Here is a 19013-nt window from a genome sequence, read left to right on the forward strand (position 1 = left end):
GGATTCCGCACTCCCATTCACACTTCTGAATTTCCGCAAGCGGAAATTCAGAAGTGTGAATGGGAGTGCGGAATCCCATAGAAGTCTATGGGCTTTAATTTGAGACGGAATTCCGCAAGCGGAAATTCTGCAGTGTGAATAGACCCTAAGGGTCTTTGTGCTGAAAGTGTTATTTATAGCCGGGTGAAGCACCTGGCAGCGCACTTTACTCTCCGGTTCAGTGCTCATCAGTGCTTGTGTAGCTGGCAGGAGACAAGCTACACAAACCATAATGTAATAAGTACGCATGCCATGAAACAACCCGTTGCCCGTTTTTGAACTTTGCACTATGTGAACTGAATCATTGGAATAAAAAAGAAAAAAACCCTGTAGGATGCCACTGAGCAACACAACTTGGTGACTTGTGGCATTGCCTGTAGATGTCAAAACAATACATACCTGGGGGTAAAGAGAAAATGTTTCTGAAAACCGAAAGGAATTAGGATCATCCTTGTGATACTCTCCAAACTTTTGGCACTGGTAAAAACAAAAAGTCATCTGTTTATATACTTAAAAAAACCTTTGGCAATTATTTTCCATAGTCACCCTCCCCCTTATGCTGCCAGTAAATTGCACACTAGGTACTCACAATAATAAACGCATCTCAAGTTATAAAGTTATTATCTCACCAAACGAATAAGCTGGCGGTCCAGCCACCTCAAGACATCCGGACCTTCTTCAGTCTCCGCTCTATACACAGCCAATCTTGCCATTAGGATAGCAGCAGCTTCTTGATCGAAGGAAGCGGCAATGTTTTGGATCTGAGTCTGAGCATCGGCCCAGCTAGAAGGGGCAAAAAGGGAAAACAGATCTCTGCAGTTAATCTAAGCAACACAGAAAAGACTATAAGGCAATACGGCTTACAGTATTTTCATTATGCTTTGACAAAGTCAGTATGTCAGGAATGGTTTGTTTTTCCCCAAACAAAAAGAAATACAAAACAAGCCACCATTCCCCTATGAGGATGCATAGTATCATTAAAGGGGTACTCCGGTGGAAAACTTTTTTTTTTTTTTAACTGGTGCCAGAAAGTTAAAAAGATTTGTAAAATACTTCTATAAAAAAAAAACTTAATCCTTCCAGTACTTATTAGCTGCTGAATACTACGGAGAAAATACCTTTTCTTTTTGGAACACAGAGCTCTCTGCTGACATCCCAACCACAGTGCTCTCTGCTGACATCTCTGTCCATTTTAGGAACTGTCCAGAGCAGCATATGTTTGCTATGGGGATTTTCTCCTACTCTGGACAGTTCTTAACCCCTTAAGGACCAGGCCCATTTTTTCCTTAAGGACCAGAACAATTTTATTTTTGCATTTTCGTTTTTTCCTCTTCGCCTTCTAAAGATCATAACTCTTATATTTCCATCCACAGACCCATATGAGGGCTTGTTTTTTTGCGTCACCAATTGTACTTTGTAATTACATAATATATTTTACCATAAAATGTAAGGCGCAACCAAACAAATATTATTTATATGGGAAAATTTAAAAGAAAACCACAATTTAGCAAATTTTGGAAGGTTTTGTTTTCACGCTGTACACTTTCCGGTAAAAATTACATGTTTTCTTTATTCTGTGGGTCAATACGATTAAAATGATACCATGTTATATGCTTTTCTATAATTGTACCGCTTAAAAAAAATCTCAAACCATTTTAACAAAATTAGTATGTTTGAAATTGCCCTATTTTGACCACCTATAACTTTCTCATTTTTCCGTATATGGGGCGATTTGAGGGCTAATTTTTGGGCCATGATCTGTAGTTTTTATCAGTACCACTTTTGCTTAAGTTTTACTTTTATACATTTTTTTGGGAATAAAATGTGACAAAAAAGCAGCAATTTTGGACTTTTGAATTTTTTTTTACGTTTACGCCCTTCACTGTAGGGGATAATTAACAATATATTTCAATAGTTCAGACTTTTACGCACGCAGTGATTCCAAATATGTGTATTAACTTTTTTTTCACACCTTTTTGGGGGTAAAATTGGAAAAACTGACATTTTACCTTTTTATTGGGGGAGGGGATTTTTCACATTTTTTTACTTTACAATTTTTCCTTTTTTTCCTTTTTTTTTTTTTTTTTACACTTTTTATGTCCCGGTAGGGGACTATTCATAGCAATTAGTTGATTGCTAATACTGTGCAGTGCTATGTATAGGACACAGCACTGCTCAGTATTATCTGTGATCTTCTGCTCTGGTCTGCTTGATCTCAGACCAGAGCAGAAGACCCCGGGAGACGGACGGAGCCAGGTGAGGGGACCTCCGGCCACCATGCTGGATGATCGGGTCCCTGCGGCAGTGCTGCGGGCGATCTGATCATCCATTCAAAGTACCGCACTGCCGCAGATGCCGTGATCTGTATTGATCACGGCATCTGAGGGGTTAATGGCGGACATCCACGCGATTGCGGATGTCCGCCATTACCGGCGGGTCCCTGGCTGTTGATAGCAGCCGGGACCAGCCGCGCATGACGAGAGCACCGCTCTGGTGCTCGCGATCATGGCGGCGTGTAAATGTACATCATGGTGCGTTAAGTACCACGTCACCATGACGTCCATTTACGTCCATTGTCGTTAAGGGGTTAAAATGGACAGAGATGTCAGCAGAGAGCACTGTGCTCATGATGTCAGCAGACAGTTCTGTGTTCCAAAAAGAAAATAATTTCCTCTGTAGTTTTCAGAAGCTAATAAGTACTAGAAAGATTAAGATTTTTTAACAGAAGTAATTTACAAATCTGTGTAACTTTCTGGCAACAGTTCATATAAAAAAAAAAAAAAAAAAAAAAAAAGAAGTTTTCCACCATGGTACCCCTAAATATGCAGTTCAGCTTACAGATTAAGATACAAAAGATAACAAGCACAATAACTTCCCATTAGTATCATATGTAATTTATATGTTATATTTTTATTATAGAAATTATAGAAATTCAAAAACAACAAGCAAATGGATGTCCTAACCAAACCATCACAGTCAATCTATTCAGCATTCTATATCTAGTCAGGCGTGCAGAAGCTAAAAATTCAACCCAAACATATTGGTCCCTCCCTGTTTTCTTTTTTTTTTTTTTTTCTTTGCACATTTATCACAGAAATGTTTCATATAATCACAGCCATAAGTGTAAAAGTAATTGCCCCCTCCTTGTTAAATCAGGAATTTACTGTAGTTAATCACATTGGAAATTGAAGTTCAATTTCACTAGCCCCACCCAAGCCCGATTACTGATCACTTAAAGGGGTTCTCCACTGCTCTAGCGCTCGGAACATTTTGTTCCGAATGCTGGAAGCGGGCTGCAGGGGTCGTGACGTCAAGAGAGAGATTTTGGCTGGAATTGAAGGCCATGTGCGTTTACAAAGCCCCCATGGTGCCAGAACAGTGGACCCCCCACATGTGACCCTATTTCGGAAACTAAACCCCTCACATAATGTATTAAGGGGCATTTGCACCCCACTGGAGTTTGGCAGACCTTTGGAACAGTGGGCTGTGCAAATGAAAAATTACATTTTCCTTTTCATGGACCACTGTTCAAAAAATCCGACAGACACCAGTGGGGCGTAAATGCTCACTGCACCCCTTATTACATTCTGTGAGGGGTGTAGCTTCCAAAACTACAACTCCCAGCATGCACTGACAGACCATACATGCTGGGAGTTGTAGTTATGCAACAGCTGGAGGCACACTGGTTGTGAAACACTGAGAGTTTGTTACTTAACTCAGTGTTTCACAACCAGTGTGCCTCCAGCTGTTGCTAAACTACAACATCCAGCATGTATAGTTTGTCAGTGCATACTGGGAGTTGTATGTTTGCAATAGCTGGAGGCACACTGGTTGCAAAACACTGAGTTAGGTAACAAACTCTCAGTGTTTCACAACCAGTGTGCCTTCAGCTTTTGCAAAACTACAACTCTCTTCAGCAATGACAGCTGAAGGGCATGCTGGGAATTGTAGTTATGTAACAGCTGGAGGCACACATTTTCACAGAAAAAATGTGCCACCAGCTGTTGCATAACTACAACTCCCAGCATGGTCCTTGGCTGTGCACACTGGGATTTGTTGCTAAGCAACAGCAGGAGCCAATAACTCACCTCCAGCTGTATCCATCCGCAGCAGATGATGCCGCTGCTGCCGCCACCAGAACCCCCGCCAATGCCCGGGACCCTCGGCGCCAATGGCAGGGACTCCTTCTGCCGCTGAAGACATATAAGGGACCCTCCATCTGCCCCGATTGCCACCCAGCAGGGTAATGATTGGTCAGTCGTTCCGACTAATCAATCACGTGATCGCGAGGTTGCACCCATGCCACCTCACTCCTGCTGGGCAAGGGTGAATGATGCTATCTCGGACAGCATTAATCATCCTTTTTTTCTGGGTCACCAGAGACCAGATTGACTCGGAATCACCGCCAATCACCAGTCTGCATTGACCGGTGATTGCGATGATCATCGACATGGGGTTTGGGGGGGGGGGGGGGGGGTTGGGGCGTTAGATTTCAGCAGGCAACCCGTTCCGTTCACAGCCGGTTATTGGTAGTGAACAGAAACGCAGAGGGCTTACAGGTACGCCTGTGGCTCTTAAGTACCAGGACGCAAGGGCGTACCTGTACTTCCTTGGTCCTGAACAGGTTAAGAGATTTTTATAAATTTGAATTTCATTAAAATACTTTGTACATTTTTTCTGTAATTCAACATTTTGTTAAATCAAAGCAAAAATTTTATTTTTAAACAATTACAAAATGTCTTCTTTCCAAATATAATCGGATCATCAACTTTTTCCTTTTCCGTCCTGTTATCTTTTACTGCGGCTAATTCTATTTGGGGATCAGCAGATATGGGCTAAATAATACTTTGAACTCTTTTCTTCCAATATGTAGCATATCATATTTATACTGTATCATTTCCTCTATGTCCCTTCCTTTTGCTAATTATTTAGTAATTGGAACTAATAGGACCTAAGAGTCTCCACTCAGAATTTGTGAGGAATACAACATCTGGTGCCCAGTCTATGTCATTTTACAAAAAGCAATGGCATTAGGTTTATTTTTAATTTGCAATATAGATGACATATTTAACCCCTAAGTAGTGTGGCCTATTCTGGGTCTTCAAGGTCATTAAAAAGATATATTAAAAATAATAGGACCCAGAACTGACTTCTGTGGTCTCCACTAGTAACCCAATCAGAGTAAGTACCACCACATAATAACCACCCTCTGTTTCCTATCACTGAGCTAGTTTCTTACCCACATTTTCCCCAAGCATTCTTTTAATTTTATTTAACATTTTATGTAACAATTATATTTTTTTACTTTATGTAACAATCTTTTATGTTGCACAGTATCAAATGCTGTTGAAAAATCAAGATTTGCGACTTGCTGAAATCCGCTGCCTACTGGAAAATATGCTGCACATTCTGTTACAAGCAGAGCCACAGGGCTACTTTGCCACAGCCCTGTGTGTGCAGTAAAGTTTGGAGGTGGGCCCGCCCTGCCTCCAAACCTTACTGCACACACAGGGCTGCGGCAGGGTAGCCCTGTGTGTCTACTCGCAGCAGAATCTGCAGCATATCTCCAGCAACAGCATATCTCCTCCCATTATCAGGAGTCCTGCAGAACCAGTCCTTGAGTGGAAATTTTGGGTGAGTTTCCACACTTTTTTCCCCAGGACTTGACCCCTGGCGTGACCCAACTATTAAAAGACATTTAGGCACATATTTATATGTCCATTACACGCAAATTAAAGATGTGCATAGTGTAATTTTATTAACATTTCTCGCTCACTCACAAAGTCTATGTGGATTTCTTTATACTGCACATCTATAGACAGTCTTCAGTAAAGGAAGTAATAACACTATTGCATAATAGTGGACTTGTAAGTATGTTTTCAGAGCATTTAGATTACCTACTTGGCGTTGCACTAAACAAATATCTGAAAGAGATCACCTTGTGTATTTTGCCGATTTTGTACCTCTTTCTTGTTATAACATTACAGTTAAAAAACAAACAAAGACCAAATAGTAATTATGCCCATAGCTAATAGTTCCATGGAGAGAGCTCAGTGTGAAGCTGGGCTTGCTGTGACATGCTATATACTAGAGGGTCAAACATGTCAAATCTGGCCAGCTGACAGAAAGGTGTGGCTTCCAGTGCAAAATACAGATTAATGAATTATATTTTGTATTTTTTAGTTACACAGATACTCATCTATTTTCTTCCTATATTGTTTATATATATATATAAAAAAGGATTCTTACTTTCTCGCGACAGTGGTTACACGAATTCTCCGTTGTCCGCTCGAGTGCTGATACTGTGTCACAAACTGAATGGCTCCTCGTCCCCCTTGTGGAATTGGTGCGTTGTGCTAATTAAGAGGAAACACATGTTAATTACAATATACACTAGATGAACACATTAGGATTAATGGGACATATTTTTTAACACAAGGGAAATAAACATGAATATAATACTGAAGAAGGGCTACATGTATCAGCATAGCACTCTTACATAAAAGCACAGGGCTTGTAAGGATTCAAAAATTGTTATTTAAAGCAAATCTGTCACTCGCCAAATCACTATTAAACTGCTGGCATTGTTAGATACAATGCAATAAAAGGAATATTATTATTATTATTATTATTAATAAAAAGAATTGTTATTATCCTTGTCTTTATTCCAGTTGGATTTGCTGGTTTGTTTAAGTGTCATGGAGGCGTGGTCTAGGGTTTGATGTGCCCTTGGACCGCACAGCCTCTGTGCAGAAAATCATCGCCTTCTCACACCTCAACAGACAGGCCGGGCTAAGCCCTAATAATCCTGCACTTGCGCTATTGTGCTGCATAGTGACAAGTGCATGGTAAGCTACACAACGGTGCATGCGCAGGGTATGACCAGAGCTCAGCAGTGTAAGTGAGAGAATAAAGATAAATGAAAGACAGAGGGCAAAATAGAGAGAGTAAAAGTAACAGATAGAAAAAAAAAGATACAGAGATAGAAAGAGAGAGAAAGAAAGAAGCAAAGAGATAAAGAGAGAAACAAAGAGAAAAAGGAGGAGAGGGAGGGAGGGAGGGAGAGAAAGAAAGAGAAAGAAAGAAAGAAAGAAAGAAAGAAAGAAAGAAAGAAAGAAAGAAAGAAAGAAAGAAAAAGAAAAAAAGAGAGAGAAAGAAAGAAGCAAAGAGATAAAGAGAGAAACAGAGAAAAAGGAGGAGAGAGAGAGAGAGAGAGAGAGAGAGAGAGAGAGAGAGAGAGAGAGAAAGAAAGAAGAAAGAGAAAGAAAGAAAAAGAAAGAAAGAAAGAAAGAAAGAAAGAAAGAGAGAGAGAGAGGGAGAGAGAGAAAAAGAAAGAAAGGAGGGAGGGAGGATGGGAGAGAAACATACAGAGAGGAGGAAATGAAGAGAGAAAGACAGCTACATTTCAACCTATTTTAGAAGTATTAGGACCCTTTTACAAGGACTGAGCAGACCCAGCTGGCGAGGACCGATCTCATTCATCAGCGCTCGTCTAATGAACCTTCAATTATCATCCAGGCCTGTCTGCACAAACAATCGATCATTTCGGCAGCCCATTAAATTCCCCATTGCCAGCCAAAATCCCCCATCAGTACAGGGCGATGTGCAGCCGATAATAATTCTGTTGTATGCAGAAAAGAACAATTCTTTAGGCAGCTGATCGATGGCCCTTTTATCAGGAACAAACATTCCAACAAACACTCATTCGTCCGATAATCAGCCCGTGTGAAGAGGCCTTTATTATTTATGACGAAATGCTTTAATTAACTGTGTACTGTGAAGTTGTTCTGATCATTATTAAACAATTTGCTTGGATTTGAAAGCACGACAACAATAAGTGCTAAATCATGATCTAGAATAGCACAGCCAAGGTCCGGCCAATGGTTTCCTGATCGGGCAAAATAATACACAATTGCAATTTTACAATGTAATTAACATAAAAGAATTTCTTGCATTATGTATATTTTATATGTTATTACCGTATTTATCGGCGTATAACACGCACTGGCGTATAACACGCACCCCCATTTTAACAGGGAAATTTAAGTAAAAAAAATAAAATGTAAAATAAATGACTTGGACTAAATGCCACATCATCCCCCCCAACTTTGTTTTCTTCTGCACCTCAGTTTGGTCCTGTCCCCTCCAGTGCCACATCATTCCTTCCCTTTTATCAGTCCATGTGCCACATTTACCCCTCTCATCGCCATCCCCCATGTCTCATCATCCCCCCATGTCTCATCATTTCCCCGTCATAGACCACCACTAGCCATACAGACATTAAGCATTTAGTGCCTCCCCCCACCATCATTTCCCCCTGTCTCATCATCCCCCACCCTGTCTCATCATGTCCCCCATTATTCCCCCCTCATCATTTCTCCCTGTCTCATCATGTCCCCCATCATTCCCCCATCTCATCATCCCCCACCCTGTCTCATCATGTCCCCCATCATTCCCCCCACCCTGTCTCATCATGTCCCACATCATCCCTCACCCTGTCTCATCATGCCCCTCATCATTTCCCCGTCTCATCATCCCCCACCCTGTCTCATGTCCTCCATCATCCCCCACCCTATCTCATGTCCACCATCATCCCCCCCACCCTGTCTCCTCATCCCCCCCCACCCTGTCTCCTCATCCCCCCCCACCCTGTCTCATCATGCCCCCCATCATCCCCCCCCTAATCATCCCCCCATCATGTTCCTCCTCCAGTGGTCTTCAACCTGCGGACCTCCAGATGTTGCAAAACTACAACTCCCAGCATGCCCGGACAGCCGTTGGCTGTCCGTGCATGCTGGGAGTTGTAGTTTTGCAACATCTGGAGGTCCGCAGATTTAAGACCACTGTATGCTATTCTTCCCCTCCCTCACCATTCCCCCTTTTACCCGCTTTTCATAGTTTTATTTTCCTTACCTGGCTGCGCTTCGGCTGTCTTGCGGGCTGCGGTCAGTGAAGCAGATGAGTGATGTCCTCCCCGGCTCCTCTGTGCGGCATCAGGGATGTCACTTTTCGGCAGCGACTACAGGAAATGAAAAGTGACGTCACTGATGCCGCGCAGAGAAGCCGGGAGAGGATGTCACTCATCTGCTTCACTGACCGCAGCCCGCAAGACCCTCCGCCTGACCTGACCTGCCGAAGCGCAGCCAGGTAAGGAAAATTAAAAAAAAACTATAAAAAGCAGGGAAAAGGCAATGATGAGGGGGGGGGGGGGGGTAAGAAAAATTAAAAGGAAAACTGTCACTTGTTTTCTCACGCACTATCCACAGGTACTGGTGGATAGTGCAGGAGACGCTGATTAAAAGGTAGGGCAGATCCAGACATGATAGGGCTCATTTTCATCAGCGTCTCCACCAGTACGTGTGGATAGTGCGGTAGAAAACAAGTGACAGTTTTCCAGAGGGGGGAGGAGATGCCGAAGGTCACTAATTTTAAGTGGCCGCGGCCGTGCAGCTAATCCTTAACAAGCAGCCGCTGCTGCAGCCGCTTTAAATCAGTGACCAGAAGTTTTATCGGCGTATAACACGCAGGCAGACCTTTTCCCTTAAATTTAAGTTTTAAAAGTGCGTGTTATACGCCGATAAATACGGTATATGTTATTCCTATGTTGCATTTTTTTTTACCTAATCTAAGAATCATTAGGGCTCAGTGGACACTTTGGTCAAGTAATTCTACATTATCACTCAGCCCGCCATCCATTTCCAGTTATTACTGCGGCCAAGACGGCTTCAACCTCTTCACTAATTAAGAGACAAAGAAATGACATCCATCAAATCTAATGACCAAGATAAAGCATCATGTGACATTACAGTCAATTGTCTGTGTTGCTAAACAACATTATGCGGCTCGAAATGCAGTGAGGAAATTGGCTAAAATATTCCCAGCAATAAAAAATGTACAAACCAGCGGAACAGTTTGTTTGAGTTTGTGTCTCTAGGGCACAGGCACTTATGTATCGCAGGCAGCGAGCGAGCGCTGGATGAAACAGGATGCTGCCTGTCATATGATTACTGATCCATAGACAGCCGCTGCACATCTTCTCCTCATCCAGACACAGGCGATAGCACTTTCTAAAGATTTCCAGGATTCCTTGACCTGTTCTTGTACTTCTGCACTTAAAGACTCTTTCATACATGGGACACACCGACTGTCTGGTAAGTTTGTCGTCTATGCATGTTCTTATGTCTACGTCTTTTATCAGCTCGTTCTAGTTTATTATCCAAAATTCATATTTTACAATGTTAATTGAAATCATATAATAATATAATAAAAAAATTGCATTTTCCAATGCCATCATTTTGGGCTACATATAATGTACTGATTAGCTATTACAAAAATATTAATGAAAATAAAATATTGCCTTTTATGCCTTTTATTTAACAGTTTTGTGTCTGAAAATTCAGAGACATATATAAACTATTTAAAGGGGTTATCCAGGAAAAAAACTTTTTTTTTTATATATATCAACTGGCCCCAGAAAGTTAAACAGATTTATAAATGACTTCTATTAAAAAAAATCTTAATCCTTCCAATAATTATCAGCTGCTGAAGTTGAGTTGTTCTTTTCCGTCTGGCAACAGTGCTCTCTGCTTACATCTCTGCTTGTCTCGGGAACTGCACAGAGTAGTATGGGGATTTGCTTCTACTCTGGACAGTTCCCGAGACAGGTGTCATTAGAGAGCACTTAGACAGAAGAACAACTCAACTTCAGCAGCTCATAAGCACTGAAAGGATTAAAAAAATATTTAATAGAAGTAATTTACAAATCTGTTTAACTTTCTGGAGCCAGTTGATATATATATATATATATAATATAAATTTTTCCTGGATAACCCCTTTAATGTTTCAGTCGACAAAACCATATGAGCCCATATTGTTTTGTGGTGAGGGCTATAGCTTTTTTTGGTACCAAAATGGGAAGGGTGAGGCATTAAGTAATTTAACTTTATTCTGCGGGTCATTACAATTGCTGCGGTACCAAAGATGTATATATTTTTTTTATTACGATGAACAGTTTAAATAAAAAAGTAACAAATAATAAAAATAAAAAAAATTTTCATCTACGGTATTTTATGAGAGACTGAAATAGTGACATTTAATAGACCTAATTATACTCAATTCTGCTCCCAGAGAATATTTGACTGATTTTATAATACATTGGAATACATAATACTCCAAAGAATCATTTTCCTTCTTAAAGGGGTACTCCACTGCCCGAGTGTCCGTAACATTTAGTTCCGAATGCTGGGTATGGGCTGCGGGGGGTCGAGAATGTCACAACACGCCCCCTCAATGCAAGTCTATGGGAGGGGGCGTGACGGACGTCACGCCCCCTCCCATAGACTTGCATTGAGGGGTGTGACATCATGAGGGGCGTGGCCATGACATCACGACCCCCGCACCCAGCGTTCTGAACTAAACATTCCGGACACTGGGACAGTGGAGTACCCCTTTAAGTCACAATGAATGGTGCTGTAAAACACTACATTAAAAGGTTAAAGAAAACACAAGGCGTAGTTTGGAATAACAAAAGTAAACATATTCCTATTTTTAATTCATGCTAATTTGGAATCTAATTCCTAAAGCTTTGGAAATCAAAACAAAAAAAAGTAAACACAGAGCAAATAACCCCTAAAGGGAATGTTCACACAGTCGAAAATGTGCAGAATGTCCGCCATGAAAACACGGGCAGACATTCTGCACATCTGAATGTTCCAATGGCCACTAGAACCGCTCGGAAATGCGATGCCTCATAGACGGCAATGCTTTTCCAAGTGGAAGCAGCAGAAAGAAAAAAGACATTTCTATTCTTTCTACCGACGCCGGAATCAGGATTTCCGTGACAGAAACATGCACAGAAATTCCGCCATGTGCAGCAGAATTCCATTGAAATCAATGGGACTCTGCTGCAGCAGAATTTCTGAGCGGAATATTCCAGCGGAAAAACCCAGTCAACTTTGACCTTTAAAGGGGTTATCCAGGAAAAAAACTATTTTTACATATCAACTGGCTCCAGAAAGTTGAACAGATTTGTATATTACTTCTATTAAAAAAAAATCTTAATCCCTTCAGTACTTCTGAGCTGCTAAAGTTGAGTTGTTCTTTTCTGTCTAAGTGCTCTCCCCTTTAAGACAAAAATCTGACCGGCCTCACTTTTTTTAGGTAATACCTGTGTAATGATTTCATTTATCCAAGTGATTGTGAGATTGTTTTTATGTGTGATATATGGGCCCTAATTTATCAAAATGTGTGGGAGAATACCTGGAGAGATTTTGCCCATAACATCCAATCACAGCTCAGCTTTCCTATCTTAATGAGCTGTGGTAAAGTGAAAGCTGAGCCGTGATTGGTTGTTGTTGGTAAAATCTCTTGCGCAGTTTGATAATTCAGAGCCATTGAGTTTTATATATCTTCGAATTTGGTTGATTCCTTCAGCAATCATTTGTGGAAAACTAAATTATTTTAGTGAACATTTGAAAAAAAAATAGCATTTTTTGTGGAGGCGAGACATAGAAAAATTGTAAGTCTGTCATTGATTTTTAATTAATTTTTTAGGGCGTTCACTGTGGAGTATAAATAACGTCATCTTTATTGGTACAATTACAGCAATATCTCATTGATTATTTTTATATTTTGCTACTTTTTCACAGTCAAATAACCTTAAAGGGGTAGTCCAGTGGTGAAAAACTTATCCCCTGTCCTAAGGATAGGGGATAATTTCGAGATCGCGGGGGGTCCGACCGCTGGGGCCCCCTGCGATCTCTCTGTACGGGGGCCAGGCTCTCCGGCCAGATAGCGGGTGTCGACCCCCGCACGAAGCGGCGGCCGACACGCCCCCTCAATACAACTCTATGCCAGAGCCGGAGATTGCCGAAGGCAGCGCTTCGGCTCTGCCATAGAGTTGTATTAAGGGGGCGTGTCGGCCGCCGCTTCGTGCAGAGGTCGACACGCCCCCTTCCCGCGGGCTGTCGGGGCTCTGTACAGGAGATCGCAGGGGGCCCCAGCGGTCGGACCCCCCACCATCTGCAACTTATCCCCTATCCTTAGGATAGGGGATAAGTTGTTCACCACTGGGTTCACCACTGGACTACTGCTTTAAAGGGGTACTCCGCTGCTCAGCATTTGGAACAAACTGTTACGAACGCTGGAGCGGGAGACTTCATAGCCCCGCCCCCTCAATGCAAGTCTATGGGAGGGGGCGTGACAGCCGTCACGCCTCCTCCCATAGACTTGCATTGAGGGGGCGGGGCGTGACATCATGTGGGGACGGGGCTATGACGTCATGAGCTCCCGGCGCCTGCTCCAGCGTTCGGAACAGTAGCAGCGGAGTACCCCTTTAAAACTAAAAAACAAAACATATTCTAAGCGCCACAGGGGCACCATAGGGGGTTGTGTGTGAGGGCTTGTGTGTTTTTTTTTTTTTTTTTTTTTTTTTGTGGGAAAAGCTTTTTATTGGTAATATTTTTGTGGTATTTGCCGCCTTTTGATCATTTTTATTTCAATTTTTTTGCAGGCAAGATAGCTAAAATAATTTCAGAGTCGTTTCTTTTGTTTTCTCTGTGAGGTATAAATAACTTTACCAATACAAATGCTACTTTTTATGTATGGGCTTTTTTTTTATTTTATTAATAAAGGGTTTTATAGAGAAAGGGGCAATTTTTTGAAAATGTTTTACGTTCCAATCATCTGATCACTTATACAGTACAAAACAGTAAATCTGTGCTGCGGTGTACCATAGACTGTCAGACCCAGCCTGCAGATATATATTCATCACAGAATGTTATTTGCCTTCCAGACAGGACAGATTTATCTTTCAGGGCATGAAGGGGTCAAATTATCTAGCTAAAAGGGGTATTTTTATCTGAAGAGGTTATCCCCGATCCACAGGATAATAAGCTGATCGCTGGAGGGCTGACTGATCCTAGAATGTGCCAGAAATGAACAGAGCACACCACGTCCAGCGCTCACGTCATTCTCTAAAGGGCATCGTAACATTTCAGATTACTATACTCTACAATGTTCGGCAGCCCCATAGAGAATGAGCTGCAGGAGAGGTTTATTATGGGGATTTGCTCCTACTCTGTACAGTTCCTAAAATGGACAGAGGTGTCAGCAGAGAGCACTGTTGTCAGACAGAAAGGAAATTCAAAAAGAAAATAACTTTATGTGGAGCATATAGCAGCTAATAAGTACTGGAAGGGTCAAGATTTTTAAATAAAAGTTATTTACAAATCTGTTTAACTTTCTGGCACCAGTTGATAAAAAAAAAAATGTTTTCTCCAGTGGAGTACCCCTTTAAATACATCAAATCTCATCTCATCTAGAGAACTGATTCCATACATAAATCATGAAAACAATACTACTATGCAACCAAACTTGTGAAATACCATGTGTTCACTCAAGCTTCTTATGGAATCTCCAGAATGTACCCAGTCTCCCATGGTCTGTCCTTACCTCTAGGACACAGATCACCAACCCTATCATGACACACATCCTCCGTTTATAAGGTAATGCCTAGGCGACACGAGGATCCTGTAAATAGGTGATTAATATGGTCCAGTAAATACACTTTACCCGTGGTCCAAATACTCATGCTTTTCCTCCACTACCAGAGCATTGTGGGAGTTTTTTTTAAATGGATTTATAGTTTTGGCCACTGCCCTGAGGTCTTTTTTACACTTTGTATTTGTGGGTGTATATTATATATATATATATATATATATATATATATATATATATATATATATATATAGTCATGGCTGTAAATGTTGGCACCCCTGAATTTTTCTAGAAAATGAAGTATTTCTCACAGAAAAGGATTGCAGTAACACTTGTTTTGCTATACACATGTTAATTCCCTTTGTGTGTATTGGAACTAAACAAAAAAAGGGAGAAAAAAAAGCAAATTGGACATAATGTCACCAAACTCCAAAAATGGACTGGACAAAATTATTGGCACCCTTAACTTAAAGGGGTACTACCGCGCTGACAACTTATCCCCTATCTAAAGGATAGGGGATACGTTGTTTGATCGCAAGGGGTCCCGCTACTGGGGACCCCCCGCGATCTCGCACGCAGCACCCCGCTCTCATCATGATTGCCGATCATGGGGCTGGAGTATCGTGACGTCAAGGCTCGCCCAATGTGACGTCACGCTCCGCCCCCTCAATGTAAGTCTATGGCAGGGGCGAGACAGCTGTCTCGCCCCCTGCCATTGACTTGCAATGAGGGGCGGAGCATGACGTCACACGGGGGCAGAGCTGTGAAGTCACTATCACCGGGCCGGATATTCGCTCTGGGGCCTGATGAGAGCGGGTTGCTGCGTGCGAGATTGCGGGGGTCCCAAGCGGCGGGACCCCGCGCGATCAGGCAACTTATCCCCTATCCTTTCGATAGGGGATAAGTTGCCAGCACGGTAGTACCCCTTTAATATTTGGTTGTACACCCTTTGGAAAAAGTAACTGAAATCAGTAGCTTCCTATAACCATCAATAAGCTTCTTACACCTCTAAGCTGGAATGTTGGACCACACTTTCGTTGCAAACTGCTCCAGGTCTTATTGGAAGGCGCCTTTTCCCAACAGCAATTTTAAGATCTCTCTACAGGTTTTTAATGGGATTTAGATCTGGACTCATTGCTGCCACTTCAGAACTCTCTAGCACTTTGTTGCCATCCATTTCTGGGGGCTTTTTGACATATGTTTATGGCCATCTTCCTGTTGGAAGACCCAAGATCTTGGACACAAACCCAGCTTTCTGACACTGGGCTGTACAGTGCAACCCAAAATCCGTTGGTAATCCTCAGATTTCATGATGCCTTGTACACATTCAAGGCACCCAGTGCCCGAGGCAGCAAAACAACCCAAAACATCATTGACCTCCACCATATTTCACTGTAGGTACTGTGTTCTTTTCTTTGTAGGCCTCATTCTATTTTCGGTAAACAGAAGAATGATGTGCTTTACCAAAAAGCTCTATCTTGGTCTCATCTGTCCACAAGACGTTTTCCCAGAAGGATTTTGGCAAAATTTAGCAGTGGGGTCCTCCTGGTCCAGTGGGGTCCTCTTGGGTCTCCTACCATAGCGTTTCATTTAATTTAAATGTCAACAGATAGTTGGTGCTGACACTGATGCTCCTTGAGTCTGCAGGACAGCTTGAATATCTGTGGAACTTGTTTGGGGCTGCTTATCCACCATCCGGACTATCCTGCGTTGACACCTTTCATAAATTTTTCTCTTCTGTCCACACCCAGGGAGATTAGCTACAGTGCCATGGGTTGCAAACATTTTGATAATGTTGCACACTGTGGACAAAGGCAAATCTAGATCTCTGGATATGGACTTGTAACCTTGAGATTGTTGATATTTTTCCACAATTTTGGTTGATAGTTCTCTTCTTCTCTTTCTGTTGTCCATGCTTAGTGTGACAAACAATGCAAAGACTAAGTGAACTTCTCTCCTTTTTTTTAATCTGCTTTCAGGTGTGATTTTTATATTGCCCACACCTGTTACTTGCCCCAGGTGAGTTTTAAGGATCATCACATGCTTGAAACAATCCCATTTTTCCACAATTTTGAAAGGGTGCAGATAATTTTGTCCAGCCCCTTTTTGGAGTTTGGTGACATTATTTCCAATTTGCTTTTTTTCCTCCCTTTTTTGGTTTAGTTCCAATACACACAAAGGGAATAAACATGTGTATAGCAAAACATGTGTTACTGCAATCCTTTTCTGTAAGAAATACTCAATTTTCTAGAAAAATATCAGGGGTGCCAACATTTACAGCCATGACTTGTATAACGTTGGTACTCTTGTAAATGGCTGTGTGTATCATGTCAACTATGAACTTTGACGTACTTATGACCATCAAGTGGCTCCTGTTGCTCCATCATTCTTTAAACTACTGTATGTTGCATTTCGTGTTAGGACCTGACGAAGAGGGTTTGACACCTTCGAAACACGTTGTCTGTTGATTACCAAATTATTCTTTATTATTTTTATTCTATAATTCTTGTCTGGAATCGGTTACTGTTTTATCCTTCTTGCCGGGTCAGCGACACAAAGAAACTTTCTTCTGAACGAGTCCTTTGGATCATCCATAGGAATGAAGTATAAGAGAAACTAAAACAAAAAAACCTGAAGAATGGCACTGTGAATATAGAGCTGCAGGACAGACCTCTCTGAGGTCTGTCCTGCAGCTCTATATTCACAGTGCCATCCTACAGTTATTTTATTTATTTTTTGCTTTAGTTTCTCATATATGTTTCTGTTGCCGGACATTGGAGTTCACGTATCAAGGAATATCCAGTGGCTGCTTACCGGAGATCTTTCTCTACATGCGATGATAGATGTTGTGCTTGGTAAGGGCAACGATTTGCACCTCATATTGCTTTCAATATATCTTACGGTCCTCACTAGGGGGCGCAGTCAGGTCTTTTGTTCCTTTATTTTACAATGGGAAGGAAGTAGGCAGAGTAATAGAGGTCTGAGGAAAAGAATTGCATCCTGGGAATTGTGGTACTGAGCAACTGCTTAACGAGGAAGTAGTGGGAGGACTACATACCCACATAAATTAATTTTCATACCCTTTTTATCTGGCTATGCAGGAGATAAACGTTTAAAAATGACATGCGATAAGATTGTTGACTATGCGTGACAGTCCACTAATCTGTGATCTGCCTTGGTTAGATATTCTTCAGCCGTTGTCGGCTTACAACTGCGGTTTAATTGCTTAAGAAGTGGGGAAATACCCCTTGAAATGCGCTGTCTGTACAGTAAAGTTCATACATTGTAGATGGCACCTTTGAAGTATCCGCCTTTTCTATGGGGTTGGGGGGGGGGGGGGGTGGGGGGGGGGGCAGATTCCTGGCCAAGATTTCCACTCAATGGCTGGTCCTGCAGGACTTCTGCTAATGGGAATGGTGTTCCTGCTGTGGAAAAGTGCAGGAACTCAGTTCCCACACATTCCTGCAGGACTTGAGCCCTGGGACAAGGTATAAGTATTATAGAGAGAGGAGGAGATTGTAATGAATGGAAATAAAGTAGATTGGGCAGATAACAAGAGTGCAGTCTGACCAACTTAAGGCTGGTTCACATCATGTTTTCTCCTATACGGGAGCGCATACGGCATGGAGGAAGTTGAAACCTCGCCCTTCCGTATTCTAATTCATGTCAATGAGCCGGCCGGAGTGAAACGTTCGGTCCGGTCGGCTCATTTTTGCGCCATATATGCTTTTCCAACGGACCTAAAACCGTGGTTGACCAGAGTTTTAGGTCCGGGGGAAAATCGCATACAGCGCAAAAATGAGCCGACCGGACCGGACCGGATTGAAATGAATTACATACGGGAGCGCGAGGTTTTAGCTCCCCCCTGCCATATGCGCTCCCGTATGGGAGAAAACGTGATGTGAACCAGCTTTAATAAGAAATTACCTGTGAGTTGCATATTTATGGGTGAATACGTCCTGTGAGAGTGAGAGTAAAACGTGTATTATCTTTCTAAAGGGTTCTGCAGTCTCCAGAAATCTAATGATGGCCACATTATTTTGTTACAGTGGTCTCCCAACGGTGGACCTCCTTTTTTCTTTAAAGTGGTACTCCAGAGGGAGGGAAAAAATCCCCCGACACCCAAAAGTTATACAGATTAGTAAATTATTTCTATTTAAAAATCTTAAGACTTCTAGTACCCCATAGCAAACCTCTCCTATTCTGGACAGTTCCTGACACAGACAGAAGTGGCAGCAGAGAGCACTGTGGTCAGAGTGGAAAGCACTATACAACTTCCTCAGAAGCATATTGCAGCTAAAAAGTACCAGAAGGCTATATATAAATGACTAGGTCATGTAGATGCTTTACTTGTCTTTTTTTTTTTGCGTCGAGCTTCTGTATTCGGCTCACAAATCCCTTCAAACTTCTGCTCACTCATTGTGGTATCCACTGCTCAGGAAAGGGCGTGTCCAAGACAAGCACAGACTATGCTCTCA

The 19013-nt window shown here is 42.0% G+C and overlaps 2 protein-coding genes across 3 annotated transcripts in view; one reads left to right on the top strand and one right to left on the bottom strand.

The window, feature by feature from the left end:
* LOC130295677 (protein transport protein Sec23A) overlaps nucleotides 1–19013 on the bottom strand; it is a 96296-nt gene that overhangs the window by 10194 nt on the left and 67089 nt on the right. For both annotated transcript variants that reach the window (XM_056546676.1, XM_056546674.1), the window contains exons 13-15: nucleotides 6289–6395; nucleotides 669–822; nucleotides 439–516 (exon numbers count right to left, since the gene is read on the bottom strand). In XM_056546676.1, the coding sequence (XP_056402651.1) occupies nucleotides 439–516; nucleotides 669–822; nucleotides 6289–6395 (339 nt within the window). The remainder of the gene's footprint in view (nucleotides 1–438; nucleotides 517–668; nucleotides 823–6288; nucleotides 6396–19013) is intronic.
* Nucleotides 10062–19013, top strand: part of LOC130295679 (melatonin receptor type 1C-like) — a 30458-nt gene continuing 21506 nt past the window's right edge. The window contains exon 1 of the mRNA XM_056546681.1: nucleotides 10062–10190. The gene's annotated coding sequence lies outside the window, so the exon portion shown is untranslated. The remainder of the gene's footprint in view (nucleotides 10191–19013) is intronic.

This window comes from Hyla sarda, chromosome 11 (assembly GCF_029499605.1).
Source record: "Hyla sarda isolate aHylSar1 chromosome 11, aHylSar1.hap1, whole genome shotgun sequence".
Taxonomy (NCBI): Eukaryota; Metazoa; Chordata; class Amphibia; order Anura; family Hylidae; genus Hyla; species Hyla sarda.